Here is a 21,676-nt window from a genome sequence, read left to right on the forward strand (position 1 = left end):
GATAAAATGAAAAGAAAAACAAATACATTTAAATAATAAAATACTGTATTTATTGATATGCTTATCAAGTAAGTAGTAAATCAAGCCAAAATTAAACTACAGCTAGTGGATAAATATAAAATTTAAAATAAACAGATTAAATAGCTGGTGAATTTTAAATGATTTTGCTACTCTGGCACACATGAAATTAGCAGAGAAGTCTGAAAGAAGCCAGACTTCTTTCTCTAGGCTCAGGAATGAGTAGGTAGGCTTTAAGGAAAGCTGAGTTACAGAGACATCAGGCAAACAGCAACTGAATATGCCATTTACCTATCCAAGATTTACACCAATAAACAAAGGGACTTCTGAAAACTTGGCCATGAACTTCAGCATTTTTAGCTATGTGGATTTAGCAAAAGGTCACAATCAGCAAAAAAAAAGTGAGACAGACATTTACATAGAAATGAGAAAGATGTTAAAATCTCCAATTATGTTGCAGATTTATCTGTTTTTCCCTTTAGTTCTGTCACTTTTTTGCATCATGTTTTTGAAACTTTGTTACTTGGAGCCTATACATTTAGAATTGTTATGACTTCTTAATTTGTCAAAATATAAGGCAAAAAACTCATTTAGGCCAATAATTTTAATCTAATTTTTCATAAAGCCCATTTTACCAGCTGTGTGGAATTCTCTACTGGCAATTATCTCTTCCTGCCCCCTTTTTGCTCTTCCCCTGTATAACAAGGGATGAAAGCCTGAAAACTATATTACCCAAACTTTTTTGCTACCAGGGTCTAGACATAATTTAGGTTCTACAAATAATATATACTTGCACCAGATTTGGAAAGCAGAAGGGAAACAGAGTCCATTTTTCCTCCCGCCATGGAGGCAGCTAACGTGTAGGCTTTGGCAGACTGGACACTGTATTCCAACATCAGTAAACAGCTTTGGGACTCTGAGGTAACTGTGACATTAGTAATGAAGTACTAACAACCAATAAAGATGCCATAATAGGTGAACAAAAAGTGCCGGAGAGGCCCAGAGAAACACATACTGGATAATCATGGAATCTCAAATGTCAGAGCTTAAGCTCATTTAGACTAACCCTCATTATTTTATAGTTGAAAACAGTCCCTTAATGGTTAAAAGTCCATGTTTCTCAACATACTTTTAATGTACTTAGGAACCTATCATGTGCTGCTTCCAATTAGTCTCCAAATAATCAAATAGCTAAGGAATTTCCATTAGTAGATAAACAGGTAAACCTGGTGAAAGATATCCCATTCCAAAATAAAACCTCTTCCTTGATTCTTACAGCTACTCCATTTCTCTGTTTCCATTAATGGGGATCATCCTGAAACAATTTTCTCTATTTCCTCATTTTATTTTTACTTCCTGAACCCACATCACTCAGACTTTTGTCATCACCACTCCAATGAGATGACCTTCATCAAAGTCACTAACAAGTTCTAATAATCAAATCCAATGGTAATTTCCCAGTCCTCATCTTAATCAACATCTCTTAACCTTTTTAACAGTAAATCACATCCTCTTCCTTAAAAACTTTCTTTGCTTGGGTTTTTGGATACAACTATCCTACATTTTTTCCTATTCTACTGGCCAGCCACTCCTCTTCCTTCTCAAGTGCTGATTTTTCCTTGTCTTTCAGCCTCTAATGTTGAAGTTGTTCCAGGGTTCAGTTCCTTACCTCTTTTCTCTTCTTTTTACCTTCTCTCTAGGTGATATCATCCCAAATTAAACTTCCAGTCTCAACCTCTCCCCTATACTCCAGACCTGGATATCTGAGTGCCCACCTGACTTCTCCACTTGAATTTCTAGTAGCCATCTCAAACTTAATATATCTAAAACTCTTTTTTCTTGCCTCCAACTCCTCCTTCCCTACTCTCAGTCTCAGTAAATGGCATCATCATTCATCCAGTAGCTATAGCATAGGAATTATCACTGTTTCCTTTTTATTTTACAACAGCAATTTCTATCGTCTATACTTTCAAAATATATTTGGCATTCAAGTACTTTCCTCCACCTTCAAATCTACTGCTCTAGTAAGGGCCGCAATAATCTCTCACCTAGACTACTGAAATGGCTTAACTGGTCTCCCCTACATCCACTCATGTTCCCTGCTGTGGTCTACTCTGGGTAGCAGTTAGAGCAATCTTTTAAAAATATAAATCAGATCAAGTCACAGCCTTGCTCAAACCTCTCAATGCTGTCCTCTCACACCTAGGATGAAAACCAAAGTTCTCACCATTGCATATGAGATTTGATATGATTTAGCCTCCTCTGTCTTTCTGACATCATCTTTGGCTACTCTCCCCTTAGTCATTGTAATCCAGCCTTACTCAACTTCTTGATGCTCCTCAAATATGCAAACTGTTTCCTCCTGAGGGTCTCTATACTTTCTATTCCTTTGGTCTAGAAGCTGTTTCTCCAGATTTTCTCCTACACCTTTACATTTTCTCCTTCATTTTCTGCCTATGGCAAAAGCTATGTTCTCACCAAACCCCTTCTTCATCCCAAGCACATAGGAAGACTACATTTGCCTAACCTTCTGCAAGGGAGGCTGGGAAAACTGACAGAGTTTTAGTCAACTGAACATTGACTAAAGTCCAGGCCTGATCCCTAAAACATGCTGCATAATCTTCCAAACTTTCTTCCCCAACACCCAAAGCTAAAAGCAAAGGATTTCAAGTTGCTGGGCTACAATGTGGAAGAACCTGGATTCCTTAGTCACTGCTTGGAGGAAAGCCATTCTAGAGAGCTACCTCAAACTCTGGGTGAGAAACAAATTTTTATTCCATTAAACTACTGAGATTTTGAGGCTAAATGTTATAACAGCTGGTAATAATTACCTTGACAATACCTTACTCATGTGGCATCTCTTTAGAGAAGGATTCTCTAACCACCCAATCTAAAATAGCCACTCACCTCTCAATTCGAACTCTAACTTCCAACCCTGCTTCTTCTTTAGAGAACTTCTAATTTTTAGTATATTTATTTACTTGTTTATTTATTTTTTAATTTAATTTTTTCCCTCATAATGAGAACTTTAAAGATCTACTCTCTTAGCAACTTTCAAATATACACTACAGTATTATTAACTATGGTTATCATGCAGTAAACTACATCCTCATGACTTCTTTATTTCATAACTGGAAGTCTGTACCCTCCACCCACCACCTCTGGCAACCACAATCTGTTCTCTGTATCCATGAGTTTGTTGTTTTTTTTTTAAGATTCCACATGTAAATGAGATCATATGGTATTTGTCTTTTTTTGTATGACTTATTTCACTTTACTTGTTTATTGTTTATCTTTCCCATTAGAATGTAAGTTCCACGAAGGCAGGGATTTTATCATACCCTCTACTGTATTCCCAGGGTCTAGAACAGTACCTGGTTCATTATTACTACCACAGGTAACATTTGCTGGGAGCTTGCAATGTGTCAGTCTAAGTGCTTCAGAAGTAGTAATAAATAGTTGAATGACAGAAAGACTATAAATGGTGCTTTGTGGTAAACAATATTAAGATAGAAGCCCAATTTAATAGGTTCTAAATAAGAGCTGTCATTAACCTGTAGTGCTACAAGTCTAAGTACAAAAATGCCCTCCATGGAGATGTGCCTTCACTTCCAAGCTGTCCTACATTTGAAAAGCTCTAAGAACAGAGGAGATAAACAGTATCATTTATTATATTATTTGTGCCAAAAACATGTCATACAGATGTCCATGCATAAAACCCCTGGCTTGAAAGCAAATTTGAGGGAGAGAGCAGGAAACAGCACTATGCCTGAGCAGGAAATACTAGTGCTATAAAACCTAAATGAGTGCTGTGAAACCTGGGAGGAGGGCTTCAATGGCAGTGACACCTGCTTCAGTAGCAGCAGGAGGGAGTGGGAAGTGGCTAAAGTTCAAGCTTCCCAAATGTTCCAAAGAAGAGAGCAACCCATCTGCAGGAAGCCTTCTAACGAATATGCCAACTATTGTTCAAAGACAAGCAGAAACAAACCTGAAGAATACGGGTTTTCTGTTGATTATTCGTCGTTCTTCTCGACTTCGTCCTTTCCACTTCGTGTCTATGAACCCACCCTCGAAGTTCATGATTTAACCTATAAAATAGCTTAATTAGTTAAACATATTTCATAGAAACAGATGTCTCACCTTTGGTTGGAAATGAATTTAATCATATTCTGAGGTTCCAAAGAGCATTCCAAGTGCCTAATGGTTCAATATTCTTTTTTGATTTGAGAAAGCTAAGACACTTAATGACATGCATTTTTATATGGTAGCCTCCTCAATCATGAGTTCAAAATTCAAAGAAAATTAGAGCTAAATACCTGGCAAACATCAATATTGGATGCAAAGGTTTTTCCACAAAAAAGTATTTCCTGTTTCTGCTCTTGGACTATGTACACACAAATACTGGAGACACTGGAGAGCACAAAACAAGTCATAGGACTCCTAACAACAAATGGATTCATTAAAGCCTTTGAAAATCATGCTTTTTTTGGGATTAGAAAAAGAATGAATCAACTGCTCAGGAGGAGAAATTTCAAGGTACTATAATCCAAATTTTCCAACACTGGAAATTTAAAAAAAAAAAAAAAAGGCCAGTTCAAATATAACTTCCCTTTATTTTGCTTACTCTTTAGAGCAGTTGTGAAGATGTCAGACTATACTTACTTAACTATAGTTGATTACTACGTATCACAAAAAAACTGAAGCAGTTTTTGAGGTTCAAAGATAGGATCCAAAATCACAGGAAAAAATTCAAGGGAAAAGTAGATAAAGAAAAGTACACTAATGTGAAAGTGACTCCAGAATCACATATCTTCAAATTATTATCTTCCTAATTTGAAGAAAAAGGTACTTTCCACTATGAATGTTACCACTGCAAGTCTAACACTTACCCTGAATTTTTATATTAATATCATTCTTCAGTTTTCAAATAAGACATATTTAAGTATACAACCCCAATACCATCACATGAAATAGACCCATCACCATCTCTATCAGGTTGGTGGGGAAACTGGACAACAATTGATATGCCTATGGTTATTCAACAAATAATTCAGAGTTTTCTCAACCACATGGTTAATCTGAACAAATACTTTTCTAGGTTCCAAAGCTAAACACAGGAACCCACTCAGATATATCTGCAACAACTGACAACACTCACCTGAGAGATTCTGTTGTGTTAATCAGGGGCTGACAGGGAGGTGGAGGAATATAGAGTAGTGGTTCTTCAGTTAGCACCATCAGGGCTTTGTCATTTGAAACAGAATGATCATATCTGAAACATAGATTTACAAAATGTGTTGCCTTCTGTCTTAAATTCCTAAGAAGAAGATTGCTATAAGAAAGTCATTGCTAGTATTAAGTTTTCATGGAAGTAAAAATATTGTATAAACAACAAAGTCCTACTGTATAGCACAGAGAACTAGAGTCAATATCCTATGATAAACCATAATGGAAAAGAATATGAAAAAGAATGTGTGTGTGTGTGTGTGTGTGTGTGTATACATATAAAACGGAATCACTCTGCTGTACGGCAGAAATTAACACAACATTGTAAATCAACTATACTTCAACAAAAAAAATTTTTTTAATATTGTAAATAGAACATACTGCAAGAAAGAAGTGAATGTAATTTAAAAAGCAGGGAAGTATAGACCACATAGCACAAATTTCATTTTCCAATTTTCTACTGAGATTATCATGGTAGTTCACATTTACTGCTCAATTATTATATACCCGAAACTAGGGATACAATGATAACACATGGCTCATGTCTTCAATGAGCTCAAGGCATACACAGTGCTGCTGGAACAGAGGTGGTGACAAAGTAAGAGGGGAAACTGGGGTAAAGACCCACTGATTGATAGGAAAGACTTACGACTGATAGGAAAGTATTATGTAACCAGGACTGAAGTTTTGTGGTCATTCTCAACTCTGTGATAACAGAACTGAATAGTCTCCTTAAAACAGTGTGTGTGGTAGGGGAAAGGAAAAGCATAAAATACTTGGCAGGAGAAAAGTAAAAGCCTTGAAAAGTTAAATATAAATTTTAGAATCCCTAATAAAACACCAGAGTGACATTAACCAGTTATTCTATTAGCTTCAAAAAATAAACTTTCCTAATCATCACAGTGATCTATATCATGCGAATTCATATCCAGGGTGTGATGTAGGGAGCAAAATCTGAGTTGAAAATTAGAATCTGAACTGAGGGCATTATTGTTATTTATTCCCTTCAGTTGGCTATTTTAACCTTTCTCACTAAGAAATCTTAGCTCTATCTTGAATTTCTTTATATACAATACTCTGGATTTAGAAAACTGGATATATTAAAATCCAAAAAGAAAAACTGTAAACACAAAATTGGACATAGCTAGATTTGTACTTTTCTTTAATTCAATCAACAAATATTTACTGAATACCAACTGTGTGCCAGGTACTGTGCTAGGTGCTGGAATTCCAATAGGGAACAAGGGAAATGAAGTCTCCATCCTCAAAGACCTTAATGGAGAAGATGGACCAAATACAAGAAAACAAACACATAAAATAAATCCAAACTGTGGTAAGAGCTATGAAAGAAATAAACATATGGTTGAAACAGAAAACCAACAACACTGTCTACTTTAGATAAAATGGTCTGAAAAGGAGATGGTATTTAAGACAAGGCATAAAGGATGAGAGGAAGCCAGCCCTATAGAAACTGGGGTAAGAGCGTTCTAGACAGAGGCAGGTGGGACAAGGGAGGGTTTAAGGAACTTAAGGAAAACTACTCACCAGCTGAAGAGTTGTGAGCAAGTGAGGGAGGCACAAGATGAGGTTGGAAAGACAGAGACCAGATTATGATAAGGAATACTAAATGTAATAAGAAGCCACAAAAGGGTGTTAAGTAGAGAAGTGATATATTTTAATTTACATTTATGCCTTGCCATTGTTACCAAAAACAGTTTTGATAGAGGCAAAAGGGGAAGCTGGGAGACCAGCTAGAAGAGATCTATAGCAATCTGGGCAAGAGCTGAAGATACTATGGACTAAGGTGGTGGCAATGAAGATGAAGAAGAATGAACCAATTCAAGATAATATTTGGAAGGAACATCAACAGCACTTGTTGAAAGGGAGGAACCAGGGTTTCTGGCTTGAGAAACAGAAATGAAGAAGCCTGTTGTAACCATTTTATCCTGGGTTGTCTGGTGGGCGAGTGGTGAAGCAGTCCTCTCAGAGATGCGGGAACATGGCGCTGTTCCCAAGTGCATCGTAGTCTCTGTCTGTACAGTGTCCAAACCACAAGGCTTGATTGATCCAGTTTCACTGTTTCCACCTGAGCTGATAAAGGCCTGCCTCTCTCAGGATCCTTGTGGAGCAGTGTGGCTGGCAGGGTCTTGGTGCTCCAGCCAGGTGTCAGGCCTGTGGCTCTGAGGTGGGAGAGCCGAGTTCAGGACACTGGTCCACAAGAGACCTCCCAGCTCCACGTAATATCAAATGGCAAAAGCTTTCCCAGAGATCTCCATCTCAACGCTAAGACCCAGCTCCACTCAACAACCAGCAAGCTCCAGTGCTGGACACCCTATGCCAAACAACTAGCAAGACAGGAACACAACTCCACCCATTAGCAGAGAGGCTGCCTAAAATCATAATAAGATCACAGACACCCCAAAACACACCACCAGACATGGTACTGCCCACCAGAAAGACAAGATCCAGCCTCATCCACCAGAACACAGGCACTAGTCCCCTCCACCAGGAAGCCTACACAACCCACTGAACCAACCTTAGCCAAAGGTTGGGGGCAGACACCAAAAACAAGAGGAACTATGAACCTGCAGGCTGCGAAAAGCAGACCCCAAACACAGTAAGTTAAGCAAAATGAGAAGACAGAGAAACACACAGCAGTTGAAGGAGCAAGGTAAAAACCCACCAGACCAAACAAATGAAAAGGAAATAGGCAGTCTACCTGAAAAAGAATTCAGAGTAATTATAGTAAAGATGAACCAAAATCTTGGAAACAGAATGGAGAAAATACAACAAACGTTTAACAAGGACCTAGAAGAACTAAAGAGCAAACAAACAATGATGAACAACACAATAAATGAAATTAAAAATTCTCTAGAAGGAATCAATAGCAGGATAACTGAGGCAGAAGAACGGATAAGTGACCTGGAAGATAAACTAGTAGAAATAACTACTGCAGAGCAGAATAAAGAAAAAAGAATGAAAAGAATTGAGGACAGTCTCAGAGATCTCTGGGACAACATTAAAGGCACCAACATTCGAATTATAGGAGTCCAAGAAGAAGAACAGAAAAAGAAAGGGACTGAGAAAATATTTGAAGAGATTATAGTTGAAAACTTCCCTAATATGGGAAAGGAAATAGTTAATCAACTCCAGGAAGTGCACAGAGTCCCATACAGGATAAATCCAAGGAGAAACACACTAAGACACATATTAATCAAACTATCAAAAATTAAATACAAAGAAAAAATATTAGAAGCAGCAGGAAAAAAGAACAAATAACATACAAGAGAATCGCCATAAGGTTAACAGCTGATCTTTCAGCAGAAACTCTGCAAGCCAGAAGGGAGTGGCAAGACATATTGAAAGTGATGAAAGGGAAAAACCTACAACAAAGACTACTCTACCCAGCAAGGATCTCATTCAGATTCGATGGAGAAATTAAAACCTTTACAGACAAGCAAAAGCTAAGAGAATTCAGTACCACCAAACCAGCTTTACAACAAATGCTAAAGGAACTTCTCTAGGCAGGAAACACAAGAGAGGGAAAAGACCTACAATAACAAACCCAAAACAATTAAGAAAATGGTAATAGGAACATACATATCGATGACTACCTTAAATGTAAATGGATTAAATGCTCCCACCAAAAGACACAGACTGGCTGAATGGATACAAAAACAAGACCCATGTATATGCTGTCTACAAAGGACCCACTTCAGACCTAGGGACACATACAGACTGAAAGTGAGGGGATGGAAAAAGATATTCCAGGCAAATGGAAATCAAAAGAAAGCTGGAGTAGCAATTCTCATATCAGACAAAATAGACTTTAAAATAAAGACTATTACAAGAGACAAAGAAGGATACTACATAATGATCAAGGGATCAATCCAAGAAGAAGATACAACAATTGTAAATATTTATGCACCCAACATAGGAGCACCTCAATACATAAGGCAATGAGAAAACCATAATTCAAAAAGAGTCATGTACCACAATGTTCATTGAAGCTCTATTTACAATAGCCAGGACATGGAAGCAACCTAAGTGTCCATCGACAGATGAATGGATAAAGAGGATGTGGCACATATATACAATGGAATATTACTCAGCCATAAAAAGAAACGAAATTGAGTTATTTGTAGTGAGGTGGATGGACCTAGAGTCTGTCATACAGAGTGAAGTAAGTCAGAAAGAGAAAAACAAATACCGTATGATAACACATATATATGGAATCTAAAATTTTTTAAAAAATGGTCATGAAGAACCTAGAGGCAGGATGGGAATAAAGACACAGACCTACTAGAGAATGGATTTGAGGACACGGGGAGTGGGAAGGGTAAGCTGGGACAAAGTGAGAGAGTGGCATGGACATATATACACTACCAAATGTAAAACCGATAGCTAGTGGGAAGCAGCCGCATAGCACAGGGAGATCAGCTCGGTGCTTTGTTACCACCTAGAGGGGTGGGATAGGGAGGGTGGGAGGGAGAGAGACGCAAGAGGGAAGAGATATGGAGATATATGTATATGTATAGCTGATTCACTTTGTTATAAAGCAGAAACTAACACACCATTATAAAGCAATTATACTCCAATAAAGGTGTTAAAAGAAATAAAAAAGTAAAATAAAAGGATCATACACCATGATCAAGTGGGGTTATCCCAGGAATGCAAGGATTCTTTAATATATGCAAATCAATCAATGTGATAAACCATATTAACAAATTGAAGGAGAAAAATCATATGATCATCTCAATAGATGCAGAAAAAGCTTTCAACAAAATTCAACACCCATTTATGATAAAAACCCTCCAGAAAGTAGGCATAGAGGGACTTTCCTCAACATAATAAAGGCCATATATGACAAACCCACAGCCAACATCACTCGCAATGGTGAAAAACTGAAACCATTTCCTCTAAGATCAGGAACAAGACAAGGGTGTCCACTCTCACCACTATTATTCAACATAGTTTTGGAAGTTTTAGCCACAGCAATCAGAGAAGAAGAAGAAATAAAAGGAATCCAAATCAGGAAAAAAGAAGTAAAGCTGTCACTCTTTGCAGATGACATGATACTATACATAGAAAATCCTAAAGATGCTACCAGAAAACTACTAGAGCTAATCAATGAATTTGGTCAAGTAGCAGGATACAAAATTAATGCACAGAAATCTCTTGCATTCTTATACACTAATGATGAAAAATCTGAAAGAGAAATTAAGGAAACACTCCCATTTACCACTGCAACAAAAAGAATAAAATACCTAGGAATAAACCTACCTCTGGAGACAAAACACCTGTATGCAGAAAACTATAAGACACTGATAAAAGAAATTAAAGATGATACAAAGAGATGGAGAGATATACCATGTTCTTGGATTGGAAGAATCAACATTGTGAAAATGACTACACTACCCAAAGCAATCTACAGATTCAATGCAATCCCTATCAAACTACCACTGGCATTTTTCACAGAACTAGAACAAAAAATTTCACAATTTGTATGGAAACACAAAAGACCCCGAAGAGCCAAAGCAATCTTGAGAAAGAAAAATGGAGCTGGAGGAAGCAGGCTCCCAGACTTCAGACTATACTACAAAGCTACAGTAATCAAGACAGTATGGTACTGGCACAAAAACAGAACTATAGATCAATGGAACAGGCCAGAAAGCCCAGAGATAAACCCATGCACATATGGTCACCTTATTTTTGATAAAGGAGGCAAGAATATACAATGGAGAAAAGACAGCCTCTTCAATAAGTGGTGCTGGGATAACTGGACAGCTACATGTAAAAGAATGAAATTAGAACACTCCTTAACACCATACACAAAAATAAACTCAAAATGGATTAAAGACCTAAATGTAAGGCCAGACACGATCAAACTCCTAGAGGAAAACATAGGCAGAACACTCTATGACATAAATCACAGATCCTTTTTGACCCACCTCCTAGAGAAATGGAAATAAAAACAAAAATAAATAAATGGGACCTAATGAAACTTAAAAGCTTTTGCACAACAAAGGAAACCATAAACAAGACAAAAAGACAACCCTCAGAATGGGAGAAAATATTTGCAAATGAAGCAACTGACAAAGGATTAATCTCCAAAATTTACAAGCAGCTCATGCAGCTCAATATGGAAAAAACAAACAACCTAATCCAAAAATGGGCAGAAGACCTAAACAGACATTTCTCCAAAGAAGATATACAGATTGCCAACAAACACATGAAAGGATGCTCAACATCACTAATCATTAAAGAAATGCAAATCCAAACTACAATGAGGTATCACCTCACACCAGTCAGAATGGCCATCATCAAAAAATCTACAAACAAGAAACGCTGGAGAGGGTGTGGAGAAAAGGGAACCCTTTTGCACTGTTGGTGGGAATGTAAACTGATACAGCCACTATGGAGAACAGTATGGAGGTTCCTTAAAAAACTAAAAATAGAACTACCAGACGACCCAGCAATCCCACTACTGGGCATATACCCTGAGAAAACCATAATGCAAAAAGAGTCATGTACCACAATGTTCATTGAAGCTCTATTTACAACAGCCAGGACATGGAAGCAACCTAAGTGTCCATCGACAGATGAATGGGTAAAGAAGATGTGGCATATATATACAGTGGAATATTACTCAGCCATAAAAAGAAATGAAATTGAGTTATTTGTTGTGAGGTGGATGGACCTAGAGACTGTCATACAGAGTGAAGTAAGTCAGAAAGAGAAAAATAAATACCGTATGCTAACACATACATATGGAATCTAAAAAAAAAAAAAAAGTCATGAAGAACCTAGGGGCAGGGCAGGAATAAAGATGCAGATGTAGAGAATGGACTTGAGGACACGGGGAGGGGGAAGGGTAAGCTGGGATGAAGTGAGAGAGTGGCATGGACATATATACACTACCAAGTGTAAAACAGATAGCTAGAGGGAAGCAGACACATAGCACAGGGAGATCAGCTTGGTGCTTTGTGACCACCTAGAGGGGTGGGATAGGGAGGGTGGGAGGGAGGGAGACGCAAGAGTGAAGAGATATGAGGATACATGTATATGTATAGCTGATTCACTTTGTTATAAAGCAGAAACTAACACACCATTGTAAAGCAATTATACTCCAATAAAGATGTTAAAAAAAATAGAAAAAAAAAGCCTATTGTAGAGAAGTGGGTGGAAACAGAATATGGAGAAAGACCTCGAGTTTCACTGTGCAGGTGTTAAGTTTGAAATGTTAAAAGAGAATTCAAGGAAACTACTGGATATATGACTCTAGAGACTCAGAAGTCTGGACGGGAAACATAAATTCAAGAGTCATCAGGATATATAGAAATGGATTGTGTCCTAAATTATGGCAGAAAGAAAACAAAAAAGTTCACAGTTCCAAGCCTTAAGATTTGGATAGCGGAGGAGCCTGCAAAGATGAAGCAGAGCCCATGAAAAAAGAGGAAACTAAAAATGTAGCAATACAAAAGGAGAATGCTTCAAGGAGGAGTGATCTACACAGCCAAGTGCTGAGGAAAGATCAAGTAAGATGAAAACAAGTTTTCACTGAATTTGACAGTGCTGAATTCACTGGCCCCCTTGACAAAAATAATTTTGGCAGAGTGGAAAACTAACTTCAAGATAAAAGTCAGAGACTTCTCTGTACGCCACATACAAGGGGAAAAAAGCAACAGCTGAGGGTATATAGATGATTCTTCCCTGCAGGTTGCACCAGAAACATTCTTGATGTCCTTTCTTCTGCCTGTTAGGGTTAAGTTATTTGAAATAAAACAGAGACGGTGGTACACAAGTAATGACTGCACACACAAACGGAAATCAGCCTAAACTAGCTGTTGAGGGAGAAGAAAAAAAACTCTGCCTTGCACTTGGTAAATTCTGAATGCTTATAAGAAAAGGCTGTTTGCCACACTAAAAAAAAAAAAAACAAAAAAAAAACTGCCAAGAACAAAGATCTGTCACATACTTGTTATTTTAAAAATCAGGACTAAAATACAAATGCTTAAGTCCATCAGAAAAGTCTAAAACTACTATTGAAAATGTAATTCTGATTTATAATTTTATTTCCTTTTGATAAACTCTAGTAATGATTTCTGCACATCTGTGCTGACTGGCTTTGTTCTATCAGCCAAAAATATTCTTTGGAAAAGAAAAAAAAATCTGATAGGAAAAATATCAGGAAAGGGACTGGGTGGAGTTGAAGGGGAAAGAAAAGGGGGAACCTAAGCCAACATGCAATCTGGAGGCAATTAGATCCAGACTAGGCCTGAGATGGTCAGGGTTCTAGGCTGCCTGCAAACCATTCCATACCAACAGAAAAAATTTCAACAAATAAATCACTAAAGTGAAGGACAGTATTAAGGCGCTAGAGTGAATGAGAATTCCTGGACTATAGGTTCTGGCTGACGCCTTATGTGTAGGGTGACTATCCTTTTCCCTTTACCTAAGACAGTCCTGATTTATGCCTGACGTCCTGACATAAATATTACTAGCACCACCTTTCATTCTTAGAAGTGCCTCAGTTTGGTTGACAAACTATATGGTCATATTATTTATATACCACACATTTCTAAGACTGAAAAAACATATGCAGTTAATTATTAAATAAAAGGCAAATGCAATATTATAAATTACAACATTAAGAATCTACTCCTTTTTTATTTGAACCAGTTCTCGTAACTCTCCTAAAAAATGAAACATAACATAAAATAAGCTGCATTAAAAAAATAAATACAAATGTCATGGCTGAGTATAAATAAACCACCTAAAATTCAGTTTAAAACAAATTTATAGGACTTCCCTAGTGGCGCAGTGGTTAAGAATCCGCCTGCCAATGCAGGAGACAAGGGTTCGAGCCCTGGTCCTGGAAGATCCCACATGCCACGGAGCAACTGAGCCCGTGTGCCTAGAGCCTGTGCTCCGCAACAAGAGAAGCCACTGCAATTAGAAGCCTGCACACTGCAACAAAGAGTAGCCCCCGCTTGCCGCAACTAGAGAAAGCCTGCACGCAGCAACAAAGACCCAACGCAGCCATAAATAAATAAATAAATAAATAAATTTAAATAAAAAAAAAACAAAAACAAATTTATACTTGGTGCTTTCAAATGTTTCACAAACATGTTTTTGGTATGTTATTCAGTATTTATAATAATAAAAGAAAGAACATCAAATAATGGACCAACACCTAAATCTCCCAAGTGCCTCAATAATAACCTTAGATATTTCGAGAGACTTACACGTAACCTTTACAAGAATCGATAATCACATCCATTTTTTACTAAGACCAGTAACCCAGATTATGCACAGGCAGTGGTGACTCTGGGGTCAGGGACAGAGAGATGGCTTGCATTTCATGCACTACTTTGAAAGCTGATAAATTACAGCCTAAAAGTCATCCAGACCTCTAGTTTGAACTAGTACAATCAGTGTACTGTGATTTCCAGGAACCACCATATTACCTTACTCTAACATGGACATATAATAAGTGAAGGCTTCTATTTATTGTAGTTAGTGCAAAATAAGTAATATTCTTGTCAAGCTTACCTGAACGGTAATTTCTGGTGTCTAATCTCATTCCATTTTTAGCAACAAGCTATACAACCTAAGTGGCACACTCTCAACTCTCACACATCCAAAGACTATTAAAAATGTAACCTTTGCTGGATCTCATGTAGACAACAACAGAACTCAAAATTACAGGACGTGTAGGGCAAACTTGGAAAAGTTATTTAGTAAATTAAAAATTCTATTAAACTCTAGCAATATTCAGGGACACTCTTATATGATCACTAAGATCAGTATTTCAGAAGTACGGCTAATTTGGGCACGTAAAAAAAAAAGGCAGGAAATTTTAGGTTTTCCAACATAATGGCATCTATCACATTCTATGTTGCATTACAGTCACTACCATATACTTCTTTGGATCCTCTGCCACATTTAGCATAGTACTTTGCACACTGCAGCTTCCTAAAAAAAAAAAATGAATACTAGCATTTTTTCCAGGAAGACTAAATGAAGACAAGCCTGAAGGACCGTGGTAATAATCTCATTAAATGGTATGGGTGTAACAAAGTAAAAATCAGAAGAATGAATCCCCTATGGCCTTTGGCCTGTAAAACCTTAGCTAAGAGTAAACAAATCTTTAATGATTTTCAAGCATTATTCTGTGTCACAGTTGCCATACTATGACCTCCCTTTGCCTTGTTAGTCAAGGACCTAGCTCCATTTGGCTCTAATAACAATTACAAATAACACAGGGAAATGTTTATCAAAAAGTATACAGGTCTGAAAAGGTCCACTATAACCTTCTTCTAGTTGACATAACATAGAAATTGTATTTTCATAGAGTTAAGTCTTTTACTATTGACAAGCTATATGGAAATTTACCAAGACAGAATTAAATTATAACAAGGGAAGGAGATTCAACAAAAATCACAATAAACAAGTATAAATGATTTTATCTAATGACTACAATAGGTTCAACCATATCATTCCACCAAATCGTATCTATCACAGATGATATAGTAACAAATATTAAATACATTATATGTATAAACATATGATAGACAGATAAAATAACTATATTAAAGACATTATATACAATATAATATGTATATATTTTATGTGTTTCAATTTGTATATTAGGGCACACAAACTGAGATTTTTAAGGTCACATCTCTATAAGAATTCTGAAACTGGGACAGCTTTTAAAAAGTATATTTATTCTTAGAACTGATCTTAAGAGTAAAATTAATGAATGTCCTTGTAACTTGTTTGCTCTACTAGTTAAAATTGTGTATAAACAATTTAGATGTAAATCTAACCTGTAGCTGTTTTTCTGGATGATACCATCTGATGTGTCTTGCTCCTCTTTAGCAGAAAATTCTAGAAGATGCCTCCTTTGATTTGTAGGGTTCACACCAGGATTCATTCTCCTGGAATCTCGTTCCAACATACTGAAAAGTTTAAAATGTTAAGAAATAATTGAAATAAAAATATGTCATACATATGCATACTACATGTAGCTCTGAAGCAAATCAAAATTCCTTTTGTAGCTCTATAAACACAGCAAGAATACTAGGCATAGAAGCAAGTCAAAACAGCTTACTGATATGGTCAAATCCCTAGCTTGGCATCCTGTACACATATGAAAAATAATTTTGAAAATAATTTTTATAAGTATAGAAGTACCTTATTTATAACCTGTTTAGACAAAGTCAGTATTCTATATGCTTTAAAAACTATAATTATGTTATGTGTATATATATATATATAGTAGAAACAAGTACATAAAAAGTAGAAATAGGTACATATAAACAAATTCTAAACTCAGATAATAACTGGAATAAGAAGTCTTGCTAGATGCTGCAAACTGATTATTTTCAATGAGGAAATACTTCGAATGAAATGGGAATTTTTCTCTTTATCAACAGCCAAATTCTTTAGATTTTCACAATCCCAGAAGGCAGGCTATCAAATAAAGCTAACAGAAATTTTTTTAAATGCCTATGAAAGTTTCCTATTTACTTCTTTCTCCCCACTCTCCCTAATTCCTTCTTTATGTATTTGGGGCAAACATATGTATATCAATATCAATCAAATACTGCAATAGTTATTTAACACTTTTATTCATTCATTCATTCATTTATTTATGGCTGTGTTGGGTCTTCGTTGCTGTGCGTGGGCTTTCTCTAGTTGCGGTGAGCGGGGGCTACTCTTCTTCAAGGTGCGCGGGCTTCTCATTGTCGTGGCTCCTCTTGTTGCGGAACACGGACTCTAGGCGCGCAGGCTTCAGTAGTTATGGCACGTGGGCTCACTAGTTGCGGCTTGCGGGCTCTAGAGCGCAGGCTCAGTAGTTGTGGCACAGGGGCTTAGTTGCTCCGTGGCATGTGGGAATCTTCCTGGACCAGGGCTCGAACCCGAGTCCCCTGCATTGGCAGGCAGATTCCTAACCACTGTGCCACCAGGGAAGTCCCAACACTTTTAGCTCATTAATCAAGGGCTTAGAAATTTGGCTCATCAGTAAGATATCCTGTGTGTGTGTTTAATTTTACAATGCCACACATATAACTTACACTAGTCATAATCTTCTTGAAATTCAGCACAAAGGGAATTTCCCTAGAGAAGCACAAAAGAAGGGATACCAGATTCTATTTAGAGGGATGAAGTAGAGGACGAAAATAAGGCTGACGAGAGCGTCACAGTTAAGGGTACTGTGATTCTAAGAGAAACGGAGTTCTTTGGGGTTTAGTAATTTGCCTCCAAATTTGGGGAAAGGGATGTTAGGTGGAAGCAAAAAGCAGGTACACCTCTCTAGACTCTTTTTCTGATATCTTATTATGTTCCCTATTCTCCTCAATTCTTTACCCCCAGAATCACTGCCTTCCAGTGGTTCTCACAGGCATGCTGTGGCACTTTGGCATACTACAACTCTTCAAAAGTGTACCACCAAATTATGATCATTGTGTAAAATTTAATTTTGCTACAACTGAGGCTACATTTTGTTACAATCGTATTTTTCAGACAGAATGTTTACCTGAGTGGTCACAAACAGTATAAAGCCTTCTGCAAACGAGGTAAAAGGCCTAATGGAATGTCCAACTAAACTCAGGAAAACTTAGTTTGGTGAGTATTTTAGAAAACATGAGATAAGCAGTAAACAAAACAATTTTGTCAGGAAGCCAAATGAAGAATGTGATGATAACTGCAGAATATATTTTTTCTTTTCGAAACTTATGTTTTTGAAAAGTGTTTACTTTTTAATCCTTTCAAGTGTAATGCTAAAAATTCTACTTAGGAAAGTATGCAGTAAACAAAATCAAAGTTAAGAACTTTCCCGCCAGTTTACAGCATCTCAATTAATTCACCCCCTACTGGCCCACCCCTCCATTGCATTAGTGAAATATCCACATAGTAACATTCCTGTTTGGTGCAAGTACTCCCTCAACCCCGCCAATCCCTAGGAGAAGCTCTATCACCCTAACTATTTAAGAATTGCGTATGCGGCCCACCCACATTTTATTTCCATTGGACAGTGTTGAGCTAAAGCTCCTGGGAAGGAACGGTGTTTGGGAGGGGAGCAAATTCTGGGTGTCCCTCCCTGGGATTCACTTCAATAGGGTCCTCTTTTTTTTTTTTTTTTTTTAACTAGAAATGCTTTAACTAGTACCACCAGTCTTGGTACTAGTTCTGGACTCTGTGGCTATTCAGAACAAGTCTAAGCACGCCTTCTTCCAATGTCCAAAGACACCTAACATCCCCCGCCCCTCATCCAAGGCTTTCTTTTTCAAGGCTTTAGTTTCTTCCATATGTTCCTCTTTATAGTACAGTCTTAGGTCCCTTCAGCATATTTGGTCACTCCCCTCTCAATATGTTTCTCAGAGATGGGTCCAGAACTGACCACAACACTTCTGAGGTAGTATGACCATTATAGGATGGAACGGGGTAATTCCTTCCCATGTTCTAAATATTATTCTTCCACCAATATACCTAATATCAGGTAGGCTTTTTTGGCAGTTACATCATACTCTATATTGAGGCTGGTTTAATTAAAACTCCAACTGTTCTCACAAACTGATTTTGGACTATTACCTCCCCTTCCTTTCCTCTCTCACTTCCAATTCTGAAGTTATATAATTGAGCTTTTTGATCCAGCTGAATAATTTACATCAAATTCCTCTTAAAATATCATTCAAGAACTTTTAGAATCCTAATTAGCAAAAGAAATTCTCCTTCTAAGCAAGGAACAACATACCATCAACATCCTCAACTGAGTTGTTATTAAGATACCGAAAAGAACAGAGCAAAGAAATTGAGCCCTGCAGCATGCTCCTAGGGAGCGCCTTCCAAGTTTGTAAAAACATAAGTTAAACCACTTACGAATTAATTGTAATATATCCTAGACCAAAATTCCCTGTCTTGACCACAGAGATATTACAAGACTGTTAAACATTCTTCTAAGATGCAAATACAGTATAACAGCAGCAACCATTTTTTGAGCACCTACTATGTACTAAGGAATGAAAGCTCAAAGAAAGTTGAGGCTCAGAGAGTTTAAACAGTTTGCCCAAGGTCATGCTGTGATATGGTGATTTATAAAAAGAAATATATATTTGGTCACAACATTTTCCTGGCACAGAGCTCCTAAAACCCTTGGAATTTCCCAAGGGATAAGACCCATAAAGGTGCCTTTTGCTATGTCAATGAGGTGACGCTGGAAGGCCCTTAGGTTACCTAAGGATAGAGAGTAGAGAGAACCATAAGAACAGAGAGTTGGAACTTTCAGTCCCACCCACCACCCCCGAACTCCAGGGAGGGGAAAGGAGCTAGAGATTGAGCTCAATCACCAATGGCCAATGACTTAATCAATCTGTCTCTGTCATGAAGCCTCCATAAAAACCCAAAAGGAAGGGATTCAGGGAGCATCTGGGTTGGTGAAGATGCAGGGACAGTGGTGAGCTTGAAGAGGGCATGGACGTTCCCTGTCCATTCCCCCATACCTTGCCCTATGCAGCTTTTCCATTTGGCCGTTCCTGAGTTATATCCCTTTATAATAAACAGGTACTCTAGTAAGTAAAATGTTTCTCTGACTTCTGTGAGCCACTATAGCAAATTAATTGAACCTGAGGTCATGGGAACCTCTGACCTATAGCCCATTAGCCAGAAGCACAGGTGACAACTTGGATTAGCGATTGATGCCTGAAGGGGGTGTAGGGTAACTCCTGTAGGACTGAGCCCTTAACCTGTGGGATCTGACACTATCTCCACACTGTCTGTGTCAGAATTAAGTTTAATTGTAGGACACCCAGCTAGTGTCTGAGAATTGCTTGGTGGTATGGGAAAAACCTCCCCACACATTAGAACTGGGTGATCAGAACCCTTAGGGAGAACTGTTTGGTGGTGTGGAAAAACATACATTGGAATTGGTGTCAGAAATGTATGTGCTCTGAGTAACTAACAAAGCCAGGATTTGGGTCCAGGATTAGAACATGATCACTGCATTATGTTGACAACATTTCCCAGAATGACTGATTGATTCACTCATTTATTCAACATGTACTAGATACCTATTATGTTCCAGGAATCATATTTGACGCTAAAGACTCAAAGATAAAAATCAAATACAGTGTGTGTGTGTGTGTGTGTGTGTGTGTGTGTGTGTGTGTGTGTGTGTGTGTGTGTATGGCGGGGGGGGGGGAAGAGTGATACAGACAAAAGATAATAGAGGGATTAGCGGCATAATAGGGGTTAATGCCGAATGTTATGGAAGCATATAGCTAAGGCATTTGATCTTTACCAAGAGAATCATGAAGTTATCTTAAATTACAAGCAGTAAATAAACAGGTGGAAAGGAGGATGTGAGTGAGAAGGCATTTCATGTAGATAGACTAGTATATGAAAAAGGACACAGTCATAAGAGAGTATGTTTTGCTTGGGGAATTGCAGGTAAAGCAGGAGAGGGTATGTAAGTGGACACGTGCATGTGCAAGCACAGTGAGAAAGGGATCATCTCAAGAGAGAGAAGGAAAAGAAAGGAGACTAACCGTATTGCAAGGCTAGATTATTTACGGATGGCCCTGTCTGCCACATTATCATTAAGTCTAGCAATTTATTCAATAAAATAAACAAAACTGATATGTTTTGTTCTTGTTTTAATTGTGGCTCCCAGTTAACATATCCCTTTCTGTATCAAAATCTTCCCTATGAATAATATTAAATTCCCTGGTCTAATGGGGAAAATCTACCTTCTTTCTTTTAAAAACTGGTATTACATTTGTCTCCTATTCATCTAGACTACTTGATGATTACCACTGCCAGAAAAACAGCAGATTACTAGAACGGTTCCTCTGCTTTCCTATTTCCTAGGTAGGGATCTTAAAGCTGTTTGCAAGGCTCTCATAGTTAACTGCCAAGTCAAAGTGGATGCTATGGCTGCTAGGAGTAGCTTCTATACTTTTCCTTTCTTGAACTCTACTGTCAACTAGCAATTAACACACTTTGTTAGTTCCTCTGGATCAGAATGCACCTTCCCCTAGCACAGTGATTCTCAAAGTGTGGTACCTGGACCAGCAGCATTAGCATCACCTGATAACTGGTTAGAAATGCAAACTCTCAGGCCCCATTCCAGACCTACTCACCCAAAAACTCTGGGAGCGGTGCCTAACGATCTGTTTTAACTAGCTGTCCAGGTGATATACGCCAATGTTTGAGAGCCACTGTTTTAAACTAATCTTGTTTCTCATAACATCTTTCCTACCTCAATTCCCTAAAAGTTACACATTGTTCACAATAAATCCAACAGAAGTGGACAGTTTGGGGAAAAAGATGGGGAAGTCAGACAAGAGGGATGTGGAAGGACACAATCAAAAACGATTTATGTGGGCTTCCCTGGTGGCGCAGTGGTTAAGAATCTGCCTGTTAA

The 21,676-nt window shown here is 37.8% G+C and overlaps 1 protein-coding gene across 3 annotated transcripts in view; it reads right to left on the bottom strand.

Moving 5' to 3' along the window:
- ATF6 (activating transcription factor 6) overlaps nt 1-21,676 on the bottom strand; it is a 224,163-nt gene that overhangs the window by 136,295 nt on the left and 66,192 nt on the right. For all 3 annotated transcript variants that reach the window (XM_061183180.1, XM_061183179.1, XM_061183181.1), the window contains 3 exons: nt 16,080-16,211; nt 5,177-5,290; nt 4,007-4,106 (listed from right to left, as the gene is read on the bottom strand). In XM_061183180.1, the coding sequence (XP_061039163.1) occupies nt 4,007-4,106; nt 5,177-5,290; nt 16,080-16,211 (346 nt within the window). The remainder of the gene's footprint in view (nt 1-4,006; nt 4,107-5,176; nt 5,291-16,079; nt 16,212-21,676) is intronic.

The sequence above is a fragment of the Eubalaena glacialis genome, chromosome 3, assembly GCF_028564815.1.
Source record: "Eubalaena glacialis isolate mEubGla1 chromosome 3, mEubGla1.1.hap2.+ XY, whole genome shotgun sequence".
Lineage (NCBI taxonomy): Eukaryota > Metazoa > Chordata > Mammalia > Artiodactyla > Balaenidae > Eubalaena > Eubalaena glacialis.